This window comes from Budorcas taxicolor, chromosome 6, assembly GCF_023091745.1.
Source record: "Budorcas taxicolor isolate Tak-1 chromosome 6, Takin1.1, whole genome shotgun sequence".
Taxonomy (NCBI): domain Eukaryota; kingdom Metazoa; phylum Chordata; class Mammalia; order Artiodactyla; family Bovidae; genus Budorcas; species Budorcas taxicolor.
In genome coordinates, this window is record NC_068915.1 from 84670894 (window position 1) to 84692109 (window position 21216).

At 35.4% G+C, this 21216-nt stretch overlaps 1 protein-coding gene across 1 annotated transcript; it reads right to left on the minus strand.

Moving 5' to 3' along the window:
* Window positions 1-4043: 4043 nt before the first annotated feature.
* On the minus strand, window positions 4044-20673 carry LOC128049669 (UDP-glucuronosyltransferase 2B4-like). Its single transcript, XM_052641976.1, has 6 exons — window positions 19941-20673; window positions 18941-19089; window positions 10480-10611; window positions 10211-10298; window positions 8897-9116; window positions 4044-4323 (listed from the first exon to the last, which is right to left on the minus strand). Exons 1-6 carry the CDS (start codon window positions 20665-20667, stop codon window positions 4044-4046), a joined length of 1596 nt encoding a protein of 531 aa, XP_052497936.1. The 5' UTR covers window positions 20668-20673.
* Window positions 20674-21216: the final 543 nt, after the last annotated feature.

Consider the following 21216-nt stretch of genomic DNA (forward strand, 5'->3'; position numbering starts at 1 on the left):
TTCTCATAGCTTTCTTTCCAATGAGCAAGCATCTTTTAATTTCATGGCTGTAGTCATCATCCAAAAGAAAATAAATTCTGTCACTGCTTCTCCTTTTCCCCTTCTATTTGCCATGAACTGATGGGACAAGATGCCAAGATCTTAGGTTTTTTAAAATGTTGAGTTTCAAGCCACTTTTTTCACTTTCCTCCTTCACCCTCATCAAAAGGTTCTTTAATTCCTCTTCACTTTCTGCCATTAGAGTGGTATCATCTACATCATTGAGGTTATTGATATTTCTCCCAGCAGTCCTGATTCTAGCTTAGAATTTATCCAGCCTGGTATTTCACATGTTGTACTGTGCTTATAAGTTAAATAAGCAGGCTGACTCCATACAGCTTTGTTAATACTTCTTTACCAAATTTGAGTCAGTCGGTTGTTCCTTGTCTGGTTCTAACTGTTGCTTCTTGACCTGCATGCAGGTTTCTCAGGAGGCAGGTAAGGTGGTCTGTTACTCCCATCCTTTTAATAATTTTACACAGTGTGTTGTGATTCACACAGTCAAAGGCTTTTGCATAGTCAATGAAGCAAAATTTTTTCTGGAATTCCCTTGCTTTGTCTATTATCCAAGGATGTTGGAAATTTGACCTCTGGTTTCTCTGTCTCTTCAAAACCCAGGTGTACATCTGGAAGTTCCTGGTTCATGTACTGCTGAATCTTAGCTTGAAGGATTTTTGAGTATAACCTTACTAGCATGTGAAATGAGTGCAATTGTGCACTAGTTTGAACATTCTTTGGCATTGCCTTTCTTTGGGATTGGAATGAAAACTGGCATTTTTCAGTGCTGTGGTCACTGCTGAGTTTTCCAAATTTGCTGATGTATTGAGTGCAACATTTTAACAGCATTATCTTTTAGGATTTTAAATAACTCAGCTGGAATTCCATCACCTCCACTAGCTTTGTTCATAGTAATGCTTCTTAAGTCCCACTTGACTTCTCACTTTAGGATGTCCAGCTCTAGGTGAGTGACCACACCATTGTGGTTACCTGGATGACTGTGACCTTTTTTGCATAGTCTTCTGTGTACTCTTGCCACTTCTTACTTTCTTCTGCTTCTGTTAGATCCTTACCATTTCTGTTTTTTATCATGCCCATCCTGGCATGAAATATTCCCTTGATATCTCCAATTTTCTTGAAGAGCTTTCTAGTCTTTCCCATTCTATTGTTTTCCTCTATTTCTTTGCATTGTTTGACTAAGAAGACCTTCTTTTCTCTCCTTGCTATTCTCTGGCACTCTGCATTCAGTTGAGTTTGTCTTTCCCTTTCTCCCTTTCCTTTTGTTTCTCTTGTTTCTTCAACTATTTGTAAAGCCTCCTTAGACAACATCTTGCCTTCTTAAATTTCTTCTTCTTTTTGCTGGCTCTATAGAGCTTATTCATCTTTGGCTGTATCTGGCAATGTCCTTGTGTAGAGTTGTCTCTTGGGTTGTTGGAAAGGGGTGTTTACTATGATCAGCATGTTCTCTTGACAAAACTCTGTTAGCCTTTGCCTGTTTCATTTTCTCTCCAACTTCAAACTTGTATGTTATTCCAGATTACTTTTTTGACTTTCTGCTTTTGCATTCTAATTCCTTATGATAAAAAGGACATCTCTTTTTGTTGTTTGTTCTAGAATTGGTTGTAGGTCTTCATAGAACCAGCCAACTTCAGCTTCTTTGGCATCAGTGTTTGGGGCATAGACTTGGATTATTTGATGTTGAGTAGTTTGGAAACAAATTAAGATTATTCTTCGTTTTTGAGGTTGCAGCCAAGTACTACACTTTGAACTCTTGATTACGAGGGCTACTCCATTTCTTCTAGGGAGGAATTTTTGCCCACAATAGTAGATATAATGGTCATCTGAATTAAATTCACCGAACATGTTCATTTTAGCTCACTAATTCAGTCTTTCCATCTTTAGCTTGACCATGTCCCATTTACCTTGATTCATGGGCCTAACTTTCTGGGTTCCCTTGCAATATTGTTCTTTAGAGCATCAGACTTTACTTTCACCACCAGAAACATCCACAATTGAGTGTTGCTTCTGCTTTGGCCCAGCCACTTCATTCTTTCTGCAGCTGTTAGTTATAGCTCTTGTCTCTTCCCCAGCGGCATATTGGACACCTTCTGACCTGTGGGGCTCATCTTCTAATCTCACATCTTTTTGCCTTTTCATACTGTTTATGGAATTCTCTTGGCAAAAATACTGGAGTGGGTTGCCATTTCCTCCTCCAGCGGACTTTATTTTGTCAGAACTCTTCACCATGAGCCATACATCTTGGGTGTTCCTGCATGGCACGGCTAATAGCTTCATTTAGTTAATGTAAGTCCCTCTGTGGCAACAAGGCTGTGATCCAGGAAAGGGATATTAATTCTATTTTTCTTAAAAATGTGTCAATTATCTAATGAGGTTCTATAAAAAATTCTACAGTAAATTTTCCTATAATTTCCCAAGTCTCAATGTTTCAATTTATTTTTAATATCAATTATGCCTTAGGCTGAAGAATATTGTGTAATGTGGATGATGGTCCTCTTGATTAATAAGACAAGAATGTGTTTCTGCACCTGCACCACTTTAATCATAAACTGTTTTCCTGGTGCACATTTTTCATAAGTGCTCTCATATTGCTTTCATTTGATTCACTAATTTTTCCTAAAATTTGTAATTTTTGTATTGTGCTCATTGTTTCTGATTAGGTCAGTCATAGTGGGCCTAGGTTTAAAGAAAATGATGTCTATATTATTTCCTGTCATGATAAAGGATTGAATGCTTATGTGTAAGTGTTGTGGGAGGGACAAGACAATAGCACCTTGATGAAAGAGACAAAAGAATGATAAATACTGATCTAAAGTGTGGTTCAAAATATATTATAATGTAATAGTATTTAATTCAATCTGTGTTCAACAAACCCAAGGAATATCACATCATATCTGCAAGTAGCTAAGTGGTGTTGTGTCCAGTTTCATAAGAATATATATAGATTTAGATATGTATACAGATACAGTGTATAGATATAGTCAGGTTCATTAGGAGAGAATGAAAATTCAATAAGTCTCTTTATATAGTCTCTCTATATAGTACAGGCTATATATCTTCTTAATATAAACTTGAGAACTTACATTCATTATCAAGGAGTGAAAATAATAGATGACTAAAAAGTGAATGAGAAAAGAGAATTAGGTCATGAAATTGAAGATTTTTGCAAATATCTCAGTTTTATAATAGGAAGTAGGTAGTAGTTGCTGTATTTCTAATTCCACAAACACTGTTCTGGGAAATGAGTTAAACTGGATGAAGTCAAATGTCTTGCCATAACTTTAAGAAGTGATGCTGAGGCTGGATGCACAGTGAAAATGAAGAATTGTTAATGACCTCTCAAATAAAATAAAAAGACATATCTTTTTACAGAATTCCAATTATTGAGCAATTTCTATAGCAAGGAGAAAGTAAAAATTCTACATCAAAATGAAGTTAAGAGTTATGACTATCTACAAAATAATGTGGATGCTATGAGTAGACTTGCTATTGTCCTTGTTTTACTCTCGATATGTTAAATATAATTACATTTGTTAATTTCTTTTTAGTATAACTTTAGAAGCTCAGTCAGTAAAGAATCTACCTCCAGTACAGGAGACCCAGGTTCGATACCTGTGCTGGGAAGATCCTCTGGAGAAGGAAATGGCAACCCACTCCAGTATCCTTGCCTGGAAAAATCTCATGGACCCAGGAGCCTGGTGGGCTGCAGTCCATGGCGTTGCAAAGAGTTGGACATGACTGAACAACTAACACTTATTTACTTAGAATTAAAGTAATAAATTTCAATATATAAGCTTACAGTTTTATTTTCTTTCAATTTTTTGCCAGTATTTTTCCTTGGCAAGCCATATTTCTAACCCAAGTAGAAAATCCCTTGAAAGTGAAGTTTGTATTTTGTCACAAGAGGATGGGAAACATAATTTTTCCAACTGGAATAAATTGGAGGAGTGTTATCTATGGGGCAAAACTGCTTGAGGTCTCAGAAACAGCTAGTCTCTTTTCCCCTTCTTTCCTTTGCCAGCAAACTTCCGGTAACAAAACAGGCAACACTTTGTGACAACAAATGCAGCAGTTGCTACACAGGCTAGCAGAAACCCAATCATGTCCAGAGAGTGGTACTGGAGCCAGGTGAGGTTGTGGATAGCTGGTCGCAGGTGCTTGGCTCCTTTGTGGCGCATGACGAACTCAATCCAGAAGACTGCTAGGTCTAGGGGCTTTACAGGCCGATCATGATGAATGGCTGATAACCTCATCACATTCTGTTTGTAGCTGAAGGAAAATCAAATAGACATCGATACATAGAATGAGCTATAACTGAAAATTTGTGAAATTTTCTTGCAGATGGAAACAAAGAATGCATCACAGACTTAAAGAAAAATAGATAATTTTCCTGTGAGGTGATTCTTGAGATCTTAGCTTAAGAGCTAGGACTTCTTAAATGTATAGCATTTCAAGCTACAAAGGAAAGAAAGAAAATGGGAGGGGTTTGTGCAGTCTAAAGAATGGAATGAATTAAGTCCCAAAAGGAAAGAAAACAACAACAACAAAAATCATGGTTTGTTGCTCAAAGTTTGAATTATCTAGTAAAGCCCTGATAGAAACGTGTTAAAATGCTGTCATAATCCAGAGATAGCAGGAAAGTCTATGATGAGGTTCCAAGATATGTCTAGGCAGGGCTGATCTTACCGTAGTGAAATAGTGTTCCAAAGTGTTGAAGTGGATTGTCTGTGTTTGACTCCTGATTCTGACATTTATCTTGTTGGTTGCTTTTTTATTCTTTTTGTCTCACAGTTTTATTTGCTTTAAGTTTACTAAATTTTTTAAAATGTTTTTATTTTTATATTGGAGGGGCCATTCATGATATAATCTATTCCTCAGTTTTTCATTTTTCTAAGGAATGGATAGGAATAGTATCTTATCTGATTATTTTGAGATAATTTTTTTGAGATATTTTGAGGATATTGTATTGATTCTTATAGGCATTTCTAGCATATTGTATACTTGCAGCAAATATTTGCTAGCATTGTTGTCGTTCTTGTTCTAAAAGACTCTGGAGAAGGCTCAACATTTTACTTCCAGGCATTGCAATTACATTCATTTTTACTGTTGATAATAGACCAGTAGACAAGAAAGAAGGGAGAAAAAAGAGATATAGCTCAAGAACTCTAAATCACAAAGTGTTACAAGATGACACTGTGAGCAATAGCAATGGAGGCAACTTCCCTCCCTTTTCTGTCAAAACAGAGGAGGTGCACTGGGTTTTTGAGAGGACTTCAGTAATCTGGAAAGTGAAAGTGAAGTCACTCAGTCGTGTCTGACTCTTAGCGACCCCATGGACTGCAGCCCACCAGGCTCCTCTGTCCATGGATTTTCCAGGCAAGAGTACTGGAGTGGGATGCATTGGAGAAGGAAATGGCAACCCACTCCAGTATTCTTGCCTGGAGAACCCCAGGGACAGAGGAGCCTAGTGGGCTGCCGTCTATGGGGTCGCACAGAGTCGGACACGACTGAAGCGACTTAGCAGCAGCAGTAATCTGGAAACGAATGGTCAGAGTAAAAATCATATTGATTATATTCTTTGCACCCAAAATGGAGAAGTTCTATATGCTCAACAACAACAACAACAAAAAAAAAAAAAAAAAGAGAGAGAGAGAGAGAGAAGAAATAAAGAAGGCAATGTGGTTGTCTGAGAAGTCTTTATAAATAGCTGAGAAAAGAAGAAAAGCAAAAGGCAAGGAAGAAAGGGAAAGATATACCCAACTGAATGCAGAGTTCCAAAGAATGCAAAGTGCCTGGCCATTTAAGTGAACAAAGCAAAGAATTAGAGGAAAACAGTAGAATGGGAAAGACTAGAAATCTCTTTAAGAAAATTAGTGATATCAAGGGAACATTTCATGCAAGTATGGGCAAAATAAAGGATAGAAATGGTAAGGACCTAACAGAAGAAAAAGAGATTAAGAAGAGGTAGCAAGAATACACAGAAGAACTATATGAAAAATGTGTTAATGACCTGGATAACCACAATGGTGTAGTCACCTAGAGCTTAAAAATCAACATTCAAAACACTAAGATTGTGAAATCCTCTCCCATCACTTCATGGTAAATAGAAGGGGGAAAAGTTGAAACAGAGACATATTTTATTTTCTTAGGTTCCAAAATCACTGGGGATGGTGACTGCAGCCATGAAATTAAAAGATACTTGTTCTTTGGAAGGAAAGCTATAGCAAACCTAGACAGCATATTAAAAAGAAGAGACATCACTTTGCTGACATAGACCCATATAACCAAAGTACGTTTTTTCAAGTACAGATGTGAGAGTTGGGCCATGAAGAAGGCAGAGCACTGAAGAATTGATACTTTTGAATTGTGGTGCTGGAGAAGACTCTTGAGAATCACTTGAGGAGACTCACTTGAGGAGACCAAACTTGCAAGGATATCAAACCAGTCAATTCTATAGGAAATCAACCATGAATATTCATTGGAAGAACTGATGCTGAAGCTCTGATACTTTGGCCACGTGATGCAAACAGCCAACTCATTAGAAAAGACCTTGATGCTGGGAAAGATTGAGGGCAAAAGGAGGAGCAGGCAGCAGAGAATGAGATGGTTAGATAGCATCACCAACTCAATGGACATGAGTTTGAGCAAACTCCAGGAGATAGTGAAGGACAGGGAACCCTAGCATGCTTCAGTCCACTGGGGCACAAAGAGTTGGCTACAACTTAGTGACTGAACAACTGCCACAACAATGGTAACAACAGTATGTTACTAAACATTATATGTAGCAGAACATGAATATTCAGTATATAGCAGGTAATAAATCATCTTCATTTTTTGACACCAGTTTTACATTAAGTAAAAATCAATAAAGATACTAAAGAGATGTACATTTATATAAAATTGGCAAATGAAAGGTTTATTTCTTTAAAAAAAGAGAAAAATAATGTAATATTTTTCTGTTCATTTAGACAGTGGAAACAGTGGCTAACTTTATTTTTTGGGGCTTCAAAATCACTGCAGATGGTGATTGCAGCCATGAAATTAAAAGACGCTTACTCCTTGGAAGGAAAGTTATGACCAACCTAGACAGCATATTAAAAAGCAGAGACATTACTTTGTCAACAAAGGTCTGTCTAGTCAAGGCTATGGTTTTTCCAATAGTTATGAATGGATGTGAGATCTGGACTATAAAGAAGGCTGAGTGCCAAAGAATTAATAGTTTTGAACTGTGGTGTTGGAGAAGACTCTTGAGAGTCCCTTGGACTGCAAGATGATCCAACCAGTCCATCCGAAAGGAGATCAGTCCTGGGTGTTCATTGGAAGGACTGATGTTGAAGCTGAAACTCCAATACTCTGGCCATCTGATGCGAAGAGCTGACTCATTTAAAAAGACCCTGATGCTGGGAGGGATTGAAGGCAGGAGGAGAAGGGGACGACAGAGGATGAGATGGTTGGACAGCATCACTGACTCAATGGACATTAGTTTGGGTAAACTCTGGGAGTTTGTGATGGACAGGAAGGCCTGGCATGCTGCAGTTCATGGAGTCGCAAAGAGTCGGACATGACTGAGTGACTGAACTGAACTGAACTGAATATAATATTTTTACTGTTCATTTAGGACAATAGCAGTGCTAAGATTAAATTTACATAACACTGCTTATAAAACACAGATATACACTGTGCTACTATTAATGACAAATTCTCAAAATGTTTTCTTTATAAAGACATTATAAAGAAAAGGGGAAACATATACATCATATTTGTTATATTAATTTAATTGTGTTATTGGAATTCATGTATATTCTGAAGTTATTTGGAAATCAAATATTTTTGGTTTCGTAAATTTGGCTTTTAAATAGCAATATCTCAGAATATCTGTTCAAATAAGACAAAAAGAAGGACAATGACAGGAGCTCAGATTATACCTACCTTTGAAAATAGTATCTACATAGCTGTAATTGAATAAATTAGTATGTTCTAGTTGTTTACTATTTATCAGTGATGGAACCAAAATATTATTACAGACTTGCAGACATATAGGACAATTTATTGGTTACCATATTTGGGGGAGTAGAAATATATGGGTAGGGGAGTAGGAGGCAAAAATTGAGAAGTATATAAGCTCAAGGATGCATTGTACAACACTGGAAATTGAACCAATATTTTCTACTATTTTTAAATGGAAAGTAATATTTAAAAATTGTGTGAATTTTTAAAAGAGAACTATCCCAACATATCACTTCCAAGTTGATTATGTTTAAATTTTATAATTCTTCCAAACAAGACAAAAATGGCAACAATCAAAAAGCCTAAGAATATACCTACATTTATAAATAAATATCTTCATAGTTGAAACTGGCTAATTAGAAAGTACTAGCTATTTACCATTTATCAGTGATTGGGTCTAAATATTAGCATAGAAAACTTGGAAGATATTGAATGTAATGGGAATTTCAGATTGCTTATATCAAGGTTGTTTACTGAAAATAAATTCTTAGAAGAGATTAAAACATTTTTGGAATTCACTTGCTGAAAGAAAGTAAAGTGGACATCTATGTTTCCCTACTTTAACTTCATTTTCAAACTTCTTAATTCCTCTATTATCATTTCAGAGATTCTTCTCATTCTAATGGTTAGATCTTTCAAAATTTCTCCACTGTCTTTAAACCACTGACAAACCTTTCCCTTAAAACCATGAAAAAATATTACTGCGACACTCACAATAGGTTATTGATGACTGAACTGAGTGAATCTTACTCCTCATGGTGCTTATGTAAAGACTAATGAGTCTTCATATGAGAACTTCTCCAGAAAGAGTATCTAGTAAAAAAAATATACTCACGAAGGATTATTAATGACCTCCTTCAATGCATTGAGCAAATCTTCTGTTGACATTGTTTCCAAGTCCAATCTGACAGCAGCTCCCTTGGCCTTCATGTGAACAATGTTATGAGGTTGATCAGCAAACAAAGGAAGGCCCACCATAGGGATCCCATGGTAGATGGCCTCATAAACGCCGTTGCTTCCACCATGAGTTACAAAGGCTTTGGTTTTTGGATGACCTAGGATTGAGTGAATTTCAATAAAATTATTAATTTTAAGTTTTAGAAATAAATTGAGAAAAGTGCATTATAAGGTAACTGAAGGAAACAGTCTTCAATAACAGGTTATTACACATATGAAAGTCCTTTTAAATTGCTTTCAGAACTCAGAGAAGTAACTGCTGCATCTGCTGAAGGGGTAAATGAAGACTTCATGAAAGAAGTGTTGAGTCACTTGGACTTCACAAATGAATCCAGGATTGGCAGGTGAGCAACTTGAAAGAGCATTCTGGGTAAAAGAAACCAAATGTGCAAAAAAAGAGGAGGGCATGCCAGAAATTATTCTCTTAAAGATATAGTGGAGTCAATTAGTCTGATTAGGAATGGTGTCAGGGGAAGAGAATGGTAATAGTAGAGGCACTGGAACCAGAGGAAGGAAAAGTAACCTTTTACCTTGGAGTGTTTTATTGCTTCATAAAAATGATTATGAATTTTTTTCTTACAGAAAGTGAAGAGTCACTGGTAATAAAAGGAGAGTTCTTATTTTTAGTAGCATTTATCATACCCCTACAGAGGGGAAAAGATAGATGTGACGAAAGAATTCAGAGACAGAACAACAATGCAAGAAGTTATTGAAAAGTTCACAGTCAGAAATAATTACAGCTAAAATAAAGATTCTGGTCATAAGGGATATGACTGTGTATAGTAAAATGCCAGTTGTTATGGGTGTGTATGCTAAGTCGCTCAGTCTTCTCTGACTTTTTGTGACCCCATGAACAGAAGCTCACCAGGCTCCTTTGTTCATGGGATATTTCACACAAAAATATTGAAGTGGGTGGCCATTTCCTTCTGTAGAGGATTTTGGGGACTCGTGGATAGAACCCACTTCTCCTGCATCTCTTGCACTGGCATGCTGATTCTTTACCACTGAGCAGATTGGGAAGCCCTGCCAGCTGTCCCCATTTTCCCCCTAGCATAGTAAATAGAAATGAAGCAGTAAAGTTTTCTTTTCGACTGTTTCAACAATTCTCTATATATTTGTTTCCCTTTGAAGTACTATCACTCTGTTCAGCTGTTATTCATGTTTTCAATATTTTTTTTCTGCCAAGTCTTACCAAGAAGGTCGTTTTGGGGGAGCCACTTATACAGCTGAGTATTGGGTCCTAGGGTGTCTGGTTTTTTGCCATCATATCGCCATAGAACCTGTTAAGGTAAAGGTAATAATCTAAAATTACTATCTATCAAGACAGTCCCTGCATGGCTATAGCACCTGCAAAAAATTGGAGCTATCATTATAGTTATCTTTCTGGAAGAAAAATCAGACCTTTTATAAAGTTTAACAGACTCATTAAATAGTTATCCACTATTGAGTTACTGTGTGTACCTTTTGTGGAATCTGGGCAAGAGCTGAAGCAATCACATTGGCTCTTTCTTCTGACATGTTACTGACCATTGACCCCAATGAAAACACCACAATACCATGTTCTCCAGAGCTCTGCACAAACTTTTCCATTTCCTGTGAAGAAAAGAATTTGCCCCATCACAAAAGAGCAGCAGCATAGCAGACATTATTGAAAGCATTGATGCAAGCAACTAAAGGGAGAAAATAAGATAAGTCTGAAGATACTAGAGTAGTGGCTTCTTAAAAAATATTATGGAAGGATACACATAACAGAAAATTTACTTTCTTAATCATTCCTAAATGTATAGTATTGTAGTGTAAAGTATATTCACACCATGCAACCAATCTCCAGAACTTTTTCTGGGGAAAAACTGGAAGTCTATGCTCATTAAGAAACTCTGTTTCCTCTTTCTCTAGCCTCTGGCAAGTTTCATACTACCCTGTGTTTCTACAAATGTAACTAGTCTGGATATTTCTTATACGTTAAATCCTACAGTATTTGTCTTTTTCTGATTGGTTTATTTCACTCAGCGTAAGGTTCATTTATGTTGTGATATATCAGAATTTCCTTTCAAAGATAAGCAATATTTCATCATTGTGCATATGACATTTTGTTTATTGTTTTGTCTCTTGATGGACACTTGGATTGCCCAACTTCTTGGGTCCTGCTAATACAGCTTTTACTTACCTGTTGTGCAAATATATCATCCAGAGGAATTGCTGAGCTGTATAGATAGACAAGTTTTATACTAGAAAGTGTACATTATTCTTACTGCATGCTATATAGCTAGTTTATAGACTGATTTCCTTTCCTTGCACCCCACTATGTTCTTGAACATGCTAACTTCACATCTTGGACTTTGGTCACATGTGCTAATAAATATTTAACACTAAAAAATCTTTTAAGTAAACTGTATGTTATTTTCAGTAATGACTGTTTGTTTTTTTTTTTTTTTTTAAACAGACTTCATCCCTTGGAGGTACTCGGAGGTACTTGGAGGGAAATGGGTCATATGAGGTCATTTCTTTTATTATGTATAATTGTGCAAAGGTGTTTCGTATAAGCAGGAAATGAGATAGAGCCAGTACACGGTAGTGACAAGAAAGTACTGTTAAACAGTATTATACTCAGCCTCTGCGTCAGTTATGTTGTTAATTACTAACATAAATTTTTAGAAGCTACACTGCAGGATTTAATTCACCTGTAATTCCTTATTATTCTAGGTCTACTAAATCATTTATTTATTCCAGGCAGATTGTTTGAGAATTATTTTAGGTTCGTCATTAGTACTTCATTTCCCTATTAGTACATGAAAAATTTATTATTTGTTTTTTTTTTTTTTTTTCATCCCCATGCACCAGCCCCAAGCATGCTGTATCCTGCGTCAGACATAGACTGGCAATTCAATTCTTACATGATAGTATACATGATAGAATGCCATTCTCCCAAATCATCCCACCCTCTCCCTCTCCCTCTGAGTCCAAAAGTCCATTATACACAGCTGTGTCTTTTTTCCTCTCTTGCATACAGGGTCGTCATTGCCATCTTTCTAAATTCCATATATATGTGTTAGTATACTGTATTGGTGTTTTTCTTTCTGGCTTACTTCACTCTGTATAATCGGCTCCAGTTTCATCCATCTCATCAGAACTGATTCAAATGAATTCTTTTTAACGGCTGAGTAATACTCCATTGTGTATATGTACCACCGCTTTCTTATCCATTCATCTGCTGATGGACATCTAGGTTGTTTCCATGCCCTGGCTATTATAAACAGTGCTGCGATGAACATTGGGGTACATGTGTCTCTTTCAGTTCTGGTTTCCTCGGTGTGTATGCCCAGCAGTGGGATTGCTGGGTCATAAGGTAGTTCTATTTGCAATTTTTTAAGGAATCTCCACACTGTTCTCCATAGTGGCTGTACTAGTTTGCATTCCCACCAACAGTGTAGGAGGGTTCCCTTTTCTCCACACCTTCTCCAGCATTTATTGCTTGCAGATTTTTGGATCGCAGACATTCTGACTGGTGTGAAGTGGTACCTCATTGTGGTCTTGATTTGCATTTCTCTGATAATAAGTGATGTTGAGCATCTTTTCATGTGTTTGTTAGCCATCCGTATGTCTTCTTTGGAGAAATGTCTATTTAGTTCTTTGGCCCATTTTTTGATTGGGTCGTTTATTTTTCTGGAATTGAGTTGCATAAGTTGCTTGTATATTTTTGAGATTAGTTGTTTGTCAGTTGCTTCATTTGCTATTATTTTCTCCCATTCAGAAGGCTGTCTTTTCACCTTGCTTATATTTTCCTTTGTTGTGCAGAAGCTTTTAATTTTAATTAGATCCCATTTGTTTATTTTTGCTTTTATTTCCAGAATTCTGGGAGGTGGATCATAGAGGATCCTGCTGTGATTTACGTCTGAGAGTGTTTTGCCTATGTTCTCCTCTAGGAGTTTTATAGTTTCTGGTTTTACATTTAGATCTTTAATCCATTTGAGTTTATTTTTGTGTGCGGTGTTAGAAAGTGATCTAGAAACAATTCCATTCACCATTGCAATGAAAAGAATAAAATACTTAGGAATATATCTACCTAAAGAAACTAAAGACCTATATATAGAAAACTATAAAACACTGATGAAAGAAATCAAAGAGGACACTAATAGATGGAGAAATATACCATGTTCATGGATTGGAAGAATCAATATAGTGAAAATGAGTATACTACCCAAAGCAATTTACAAATTCAATGCAATCCCTATCAAGCTACCAGCCATATTTTTCACAGAACTAGAACAAATCATTTCAAGATTTGTATGGAAATACAAAAAACCTCGAATTGCCAAAGCAATCTTGAGAAAGAAGAATGGAACTGGAGGAATCAACTTGCCTGACTTCAGGCTCTACTACAAAGCCACAATCATCAAAACAGTATGGTACTGGCACAAAGACAGAAATATAGATCAATGGAACAAAATAGAAAGCCCAGAGATAAATCCACACACATATGGACACCTTATCTTTGACAAAGGAGGCAAGAATATACAATGGAGTAAAGACAATCTCTTTAACAAGTGGTGCTGGGAAAACTGGTCAACCACTTGTAAAAGAATGAAACTAGATCACTTTCTAAAAATTTATTATTTGAATCACTTTATGTTTATCATTCACTCAGCTCTGTAATCCTTATCCCTTACATTCAACTTTGTCATAATTTCCCAAACTCTTTATCTAAATTTCTAATCAGAGACATGGAGGAGTCTGACATTGTATTTTGGAAATTCTGTGAAACAGTTCTGTAAGTCCTATTTATAACCCAGAGATGCACTTGCATAGTCATTTATTTGAGCCACCATATTTCTGGGTTTGTTTACATATGGCATCCTTTGTCTAAACTATATTGTATAATTGATGTCATGGTAGGATGTGCTATGTCCAACTGTGTTGAAGGACCCTCAGTGTCATCTACATTAGTCACCTCAGGGTGCACCTACCCACAGTGGGAAACGTGCCCCAGGGCTTTCTGCAGCAGAGATCAAGTCACCTTTTGGGTAGTTCATTTCAAACTAAATAAAGTTCCTGTTGAATCTGAACTTGCCTGGAATTGTTTCTGAATTATTTTGTCTTGTGATCCTTGATCCTTTCTAATTAAAAACTTACTTTCTATACTACAGTAAGTCTACTGTGATCAATGTTCTCTAGTTTTAAAATGTAGAGGAGCAAATTTTTTTTTAGATATTTGATCAAAATCACATATTCATATTTTCTTAGTTCTTTCTTCTATTTTAGATTCATTATCCTTTTCTATCTGGAAAATAATGACCCAATTCTTCCATCATAAAATGTATACTTTCTGATACTAATTATTTTGTAAAACTTCTTTGCAAAACTATTTTATAACCTAAAAAAGAAAAGAAGGAATTTTTTAAACTTAACCTTGAAGACTGTATTTGATGAACTTTTTCAAAAGTATAATTTCACCCTGGTGATATCAGTCTTAATATTAAGACACTGAACTCTCTTAAGATTCTCACAGTATATCCAGGTAATGCTTGTATTTCCAGTGAGCTGTATTAGCATTTAAAGTTACTCATTTTCAATGTTTTGTTTCATTGGCTTGCTACCCAAAACTTTTCATCTGTTTTGTGCAAAATGCATCCAATTGGTGTTATTGTAATACATTTTATCTCTACAAATTGATTACTGATAAGGACTGGTTCATCTCATTCTCTGATATCTTTAAAAAATAATGTAAGTTCATGGTAAGAAAATATGCAAAAGTATGAAAAATTATTTAAAAGGGAAGCAGCAGCAGCAAGATTTACTAAAACTCCCTATCCAGGGATATTCTTAATTTCAAATTCATATATTTTTTGAAAATCTTGAAAATGTATTTGACATATTACATTATGTAAGCTGATATAAAACATGATGATTGATACATCTATTATTGTAATACGATTGCCATTTTAATGATGGTTCAAACTTCCATCATTATGATTTTTTTTTTTTTTTTTTTTGTGGCTGGATAAATTAACATCTGGCCTCTTAGCAAGTATGCTGGTTATAATAAAATATTGTAGTCTATATTCACTATTTTGTACCTTATATCTCTAGGGCTTATTTACTAAGAAAACTTACAAGTTTGTAGCCTTAAACAACATCTCTCCTATTTCCCACCTACTAGGCCCTGGAAGGACAAGAAAATGGCAACCAGGGACGGGGGAGCCTGGTGGACTGCTGGCTATGGGATCGCACAGAGTCGGACATGACTGAAGCAACTTAGCAGCAGCAGCAGCCCCTGGAAACCACCATATTACTCTCTATTATTACGAGTCAGCATTTTTGGATTCCACGTGTAAGTGATATTACACAATATTTGTCTTTCTCTGTCTTTTCAAAGAAGTAAACAAAATTAAAAACCTTTAGCTAGACTTACCAAGAAAAAGAGGACTCAAATAAATACAATTATAAATGAAACAGGATACATTAAAATCAATACTGAAAAAATATATAGGATCCAAAGGGACTACTATGAATAATTATATGCTAACAAACTATATACCCAAGAAGAATGGATAACTTTTTAAAAACACAATCTACCAGAACTGAGTAAGGAAGAAATAGAAAATCTGAATAGTCATAATGAGTAAAGAAGTCAAATCAGTAATCAAAAGCCTACCAACACGTAAGATGGTTGGATGACATCACTGACTCAATGGACATGATGGACAGGGAAGCCTGGCGTGCTGCAGTCCATGAGGTCACAAAGAGTCAGACATGACTGAATGAATGAACTAACTACTAACCAACACATAAAACACCAGGACCAGATGGCTGCACTGAGGAATTCTATAAAACAGTATAGGATAATTAATCCAGTTCTTCAGAAAATCTTAAAAATTAAAAAAGAGGATGGGAACATTTCCAAACCCATTCTACAAGGCCAGCATTACCCTTATATCAAGAACAGTACAAAGGTAAAAACTACAGGCCAATGTCCAGACTATAGTATAGATGCAAAAATTATCAACAAAGTATCAGCAATTAAATTCAAGAACACATTGAAAGAATTATATACCAAGACCAAGTGAGAATTATCTCTAACATGTAAGGATGCTTCAGTGTATCCAAATAATAATTGTGATACATTGCGAATAGAATGAAATATAAAATAACTTTATTACTTCAATAGATGTACAAAAAGCATTTGATAAGATACAACATTCTCATGATAAAAACCCTCAACATAAGGAAGAAAGAACATAACTCAAGGTAATAAAGTTATATTGTAAAAATGTAATAAGAGAGTTACAATGTAATAAAAGAGATGCATGACAAACCCAGACCTAACATTATGCTCGACAGTGAAAGTTTGAAAGCTTTTTCTCAAAGATCAGGAACAAGACAAGGATGCCAAATGTCATATTGATTCAACATAGTCCTAGCTAGAGCAACTAGGCAAGACAACGGAATGAAAAGCATCCTAAACAGAAAGGAAGGAATAAACTTTTTAATTTTTTTTGCAGAAGACATTTTTTTTTGTGCAAAAAATCTCACAGATTCAACTAAACACCTGAATTAATTAATAAATTCAATAAAACTACTTTAAGGTTATATGTTGATAATATCAACATACAGAAATTAGTTCTGTTTTTATGTACTAACAATGTAACTTCTGAAAAAAGCTATCCCAGTCACAACAGCATCAAAAGAAGAAAATGACTAGGAATAAATTGTGAGAAGGTAGAGAAAAGTGTCCCACTGTCAGTGGGAATGTAAACTGTTTAGCTCTTAGAGAACACAAAATGAAAGTTCCTAAAATAATTAAAAATAGATCTGCTGTATGACCCTGTTATCCCATTTCTGGATATACAGCCAAAGAATAAAAATAAAGACAGGATAGCAAAGAGATATATATGCTCCCATGTTTATTGTAGCATTATTCACAATAGCTAAGAAACAACTTATGCACCCATCAATGGGTAAATCTTAAAAAAGAGATTTCACACACACACACTCAGAATGGAATGTTATTCACCCATGAGAAAGAAGGAAATCCTACCAATTTCAATAACATAGATGGACCTTGAAGACATGATGCTAAAATTTGTGCTTTAATTCTAATCTTTATCTACTTCTATAATGAAATATGAATTATGACATATATCATGAAAATTGTAATTCAAGCTTACATTCTTTTTTAACCTTCAGGAAAATTGTGACCTTTTAATATTTCTTATTTTACATCTGAATATTGCATTATAGCTGATTTAGTGTAATTAAGCATTTTTATGAAAATATAGATTTATACATACATTCATCTATATTGTTGAAGAAGGTTGTTCATTTTAGCTACAGCCTTATAACTTAAAAAAAAATTTTAGTCATCTTGCTCACCTGATTGCCAAATCTTAAATATTCTTTTTTTAAATTAAAAAATTTAACATAAATATGTTAAATTAAATTAAATTTGCTCTAGTAAAGTTTATTAAATTTATTGAATTATTTACATTAAATTAATTTTTTAATTTAGTAAACTTTTTAAATTTATTTTTTAAAAACTCCATAGGACTTCCCTAGTGGCTCAGTGTTAGAAGAATTTGCCTGCAAAGCAGGAGGTGCAAGTTTGATCCCTGGGTCTGGAAGGTACCCTGGAGAAGGAAATGCCAACCCACTCTAGTATTTTCGCTTGGGAAATCTCATGGACAGAGGAGCCTGGTGGGCTACAGTCCATCGGATCACAAAAGAGTTGGACACGACTTAGCAACTAGACAGCAACAATGGGGTATCTACTTTACAGCTTTCTGAATAATATAATCTTGATTAGGAAAATCATCTCAATTTCAGTAAGATTCCTGGCAAACATTGGGTTAGTGATAGTATGTTATAGTAACAAAATAAGAATAATGAAGATAGTTAATATTTCTTCTGGATCATTAGATGCTACTGACATTTTGGATGTTTCACATGTACTTACAATTTTTCCCTCAATGATAATATGAGGTTGCTGCTATTATAAGATTTAGTGTTGTCCTATCTCTGAGTATGTTGCCTGTATCTTGAACAACCTGCCGAATATTCTCCTTTCCCACCCTACCGTTCACAATCCAACCCAATGACTACATCCTAGTTTTTTTTTTTTTTTAAGAATATTTGACCATATCTCTTTCTTATCCCTTTCAATGTTCTTGCAGGTGCTCCTGCTAGACGTTTCTCAAGTTAATAATTATCTATTTCCAATTCACATCACCAGCATTATCAGGCTCTTTACTTAGCCTCTTCTTGTTTAGATTGAACTTGTACTTCTTGGAAACTGTCATCATCACTCTACCTGCTCTTCTTTTCTATCTTCTTCTATCCCAGCCCTATCTCTTCTGTTTATTCATGAACATCTTCAGATTTTCCTATGATTCATACTGGATGTTTCTATAGCACAGTGGTCTTTTCTTATAATACTTTTACACACTTTTTATGACTTCCTTGTATTCTGTCTTTCTAGGTGGAGGGTCAGGTGGCAGAAACTGTCTACACCGTTTCTCTATATTAGCACTCCACAAATAAGTTATATATATAATTATCTTATAGTAGGATAATTATGCTACTATAATTGTAACTAATATTATGCTAATATTAAAGTATGAATTATATATTACTATATTTTTATATAATAATATAACTATAAATGTCTGATACTTCATTATGTGTTGAATAGTGAAATCATAATTTAACATATTCTCAAAGTCTCTAGCATATTCTGTTTATTCTGTGATGTTAATAAATTTCAGATACGTGTGGTGACATAGAAATATATCAATTTCTAACTGGAAGTTCACTGTATCCAGCTTCCCATATCTGACTCATTGCAATCAAACCTTCTAAATAAAGAATGCAGGATAATTCTTATTGAAAACACAAAGTTAACAAAGAATAACAATGAGGAGTAGGTGACCTTAGGCAGGGATTTGGCAGGTTTGCAGTGGATGCCGCCAACAAATTCAAAATTTGGTAGCCGTGGGCGAGGAAATGAAAAATCCCAATAGTTTCGAATGAGCCACATTTCAGCTTTCCCCATTGTCTCAACTAGTGTAGTGGGCCTCCCTGAAAGTGAAAATAAAAACAAAACAACAACAAATGTTGGATCAAATGAGAATATTGCTGTGTGTGTATATGTATTATGCTTAGTCACTCAGTCGTGTCTGACTGTTTGTGACCCCATGGACTGCAGCCCTCCAGGCTCCTCTGTCCACGGGGATTCTCCAGGCAAGAATACTGGAGTGGGTTGCCATGTCCTCTTTCAGGGGATCTTACCAACTCAGGGATGGAACCCAGGTCTCCCACATCGCAAGTGGATTCTTTACCATCTGAGCCACCAGGGAAGCCCATGTATATACATTAGGTAAGTTTTATAAAGGACCTTGCCATGATGTGACCAAATATGTTTCAATGTAACTGTTCTTTGACAAATATACAACATTAGATAGGATGATATGATATAATATAACACTATTTGGAAAATGAACTACACAAGTAGAAACAATTTCTAAATGCTACCTAGATACTTGAGCTACAAATATGTGTTTAATTCTCAGTGTACATGTCATTTGCCAAGACATTTTATGAGATTTTTAGTGACTTAAAATTTTAAGTTAAAAAAAAAGAAGTTTGGTAAGTTGATAGATAGTCAGTAGCAAAGGTCTTATGTGCCTCAACTTATGGTATATGACTTCTTGGTATCCAGTACTAGTAAAGGACTTACAAGGTTGTACCTCACCCTATAATTTAAGTGTTTTCATTTCATGATATTTATAAGACTGATGGTTATTTTATATTTTTATTTGAATGTTTCATTTATTTGAGACAAATTTCAGTGAATTTATACTTACACAAACTCACATTCCAAGGCTTTATAAAGATAGGACTTAATGTTATCAACTAAACACATGACTTACCTAGTACTTCACTGTAAAACTGATTCCACTTCTTCTCATTGTATGCCTGGAACCAGAATTCAAAATAGAGTGCATATATCATATTTTTGACCCTCTCCATGAATGTCATGTGATCACTTAATTCTGACAACATAACAGGTACATAGGATGGTGGGAATGGAAGCCTTCCACTCTTCTTTTCAACTGAAGATCCAGGTGTGGAGTAGAGACTGTACATGAATGGTATTTTAAGTATCTCAGCCAGCAGCTCACCACAGGGTCCAACAGCATCTGCAAAAATGACATCAAACCTTTCTTCATGCAGTTTTACCATAAGTTCCTTGTTTGAAACAACTTCTCTACAAGTCTTCATTAAAATATCAGAATATCCCCAAGATAAACTTTCCACTGTTGAAAGATGGTTCCAAAAGGAGTCTCTCACTGCATGCTTCCATTTCTCAATGAAAAGTTTGAGAAAATTCTCATTTTCTTCTTTAATTAAAGATAGAGGGAAAGTCACTAATTTGAGAGATGTTTTTTTGGGATCAATGAAAGTGGAAACTGAAGGTGTCAAAACAGTCACCTCATGACTTCTTGTGACAAGTTCATCAAGAATTGTCTTCATATTCATCCAATGACTATAGTCCATTGGCCACACCAGGACCTTTCCGCAGCTTCCAGAACTAAAGTAGCAAGCCAATTGTAGCAGCAGCAGAAGTGAGAGCCATTTCATAGACATCTTGTTCATATGCAGTACTTTAAGCAAACACGGAAGACTTTTTCTATTGCTCAGGCTTATATCCAGAAGACATCAATCAGAAGTTAAATTATAACTCCTATGCCTAAAGTAAATAGATTACACATATAGTCAGCAGATGTGGAAATCAGGTGAAAGGAGAAGTATATAACACTTCAAGATTATGAAGTGTGTTTATTGCTGTTTTATCACCACTGTCACCAATCTAAAAGTCGATGAACTTTTACACGCAAATCAATTATATTACCTAAGAGAGAAGATTAATGTAAATCACTGCAAATGAGAGGCTCATGTGTCTGCTGTTTCGTTGACACAGAATTAGAGAAGGGTGACATCAACAAATTTGGCCTTGGAATATGCAATGAAGCAGGGCAAAGGCTAATACAGTTTTGCCAACAGAACACACTGGTCATTGCAAACACCCTCTTCCAACAACACAAGAGAAGACTACACATGGACATCACCAGATGGTCAACACCAAATTCAGATTGATTATATTCTTTTCAGCCAAAGATGGAGAAGGTCTATATAGTCAGAAAA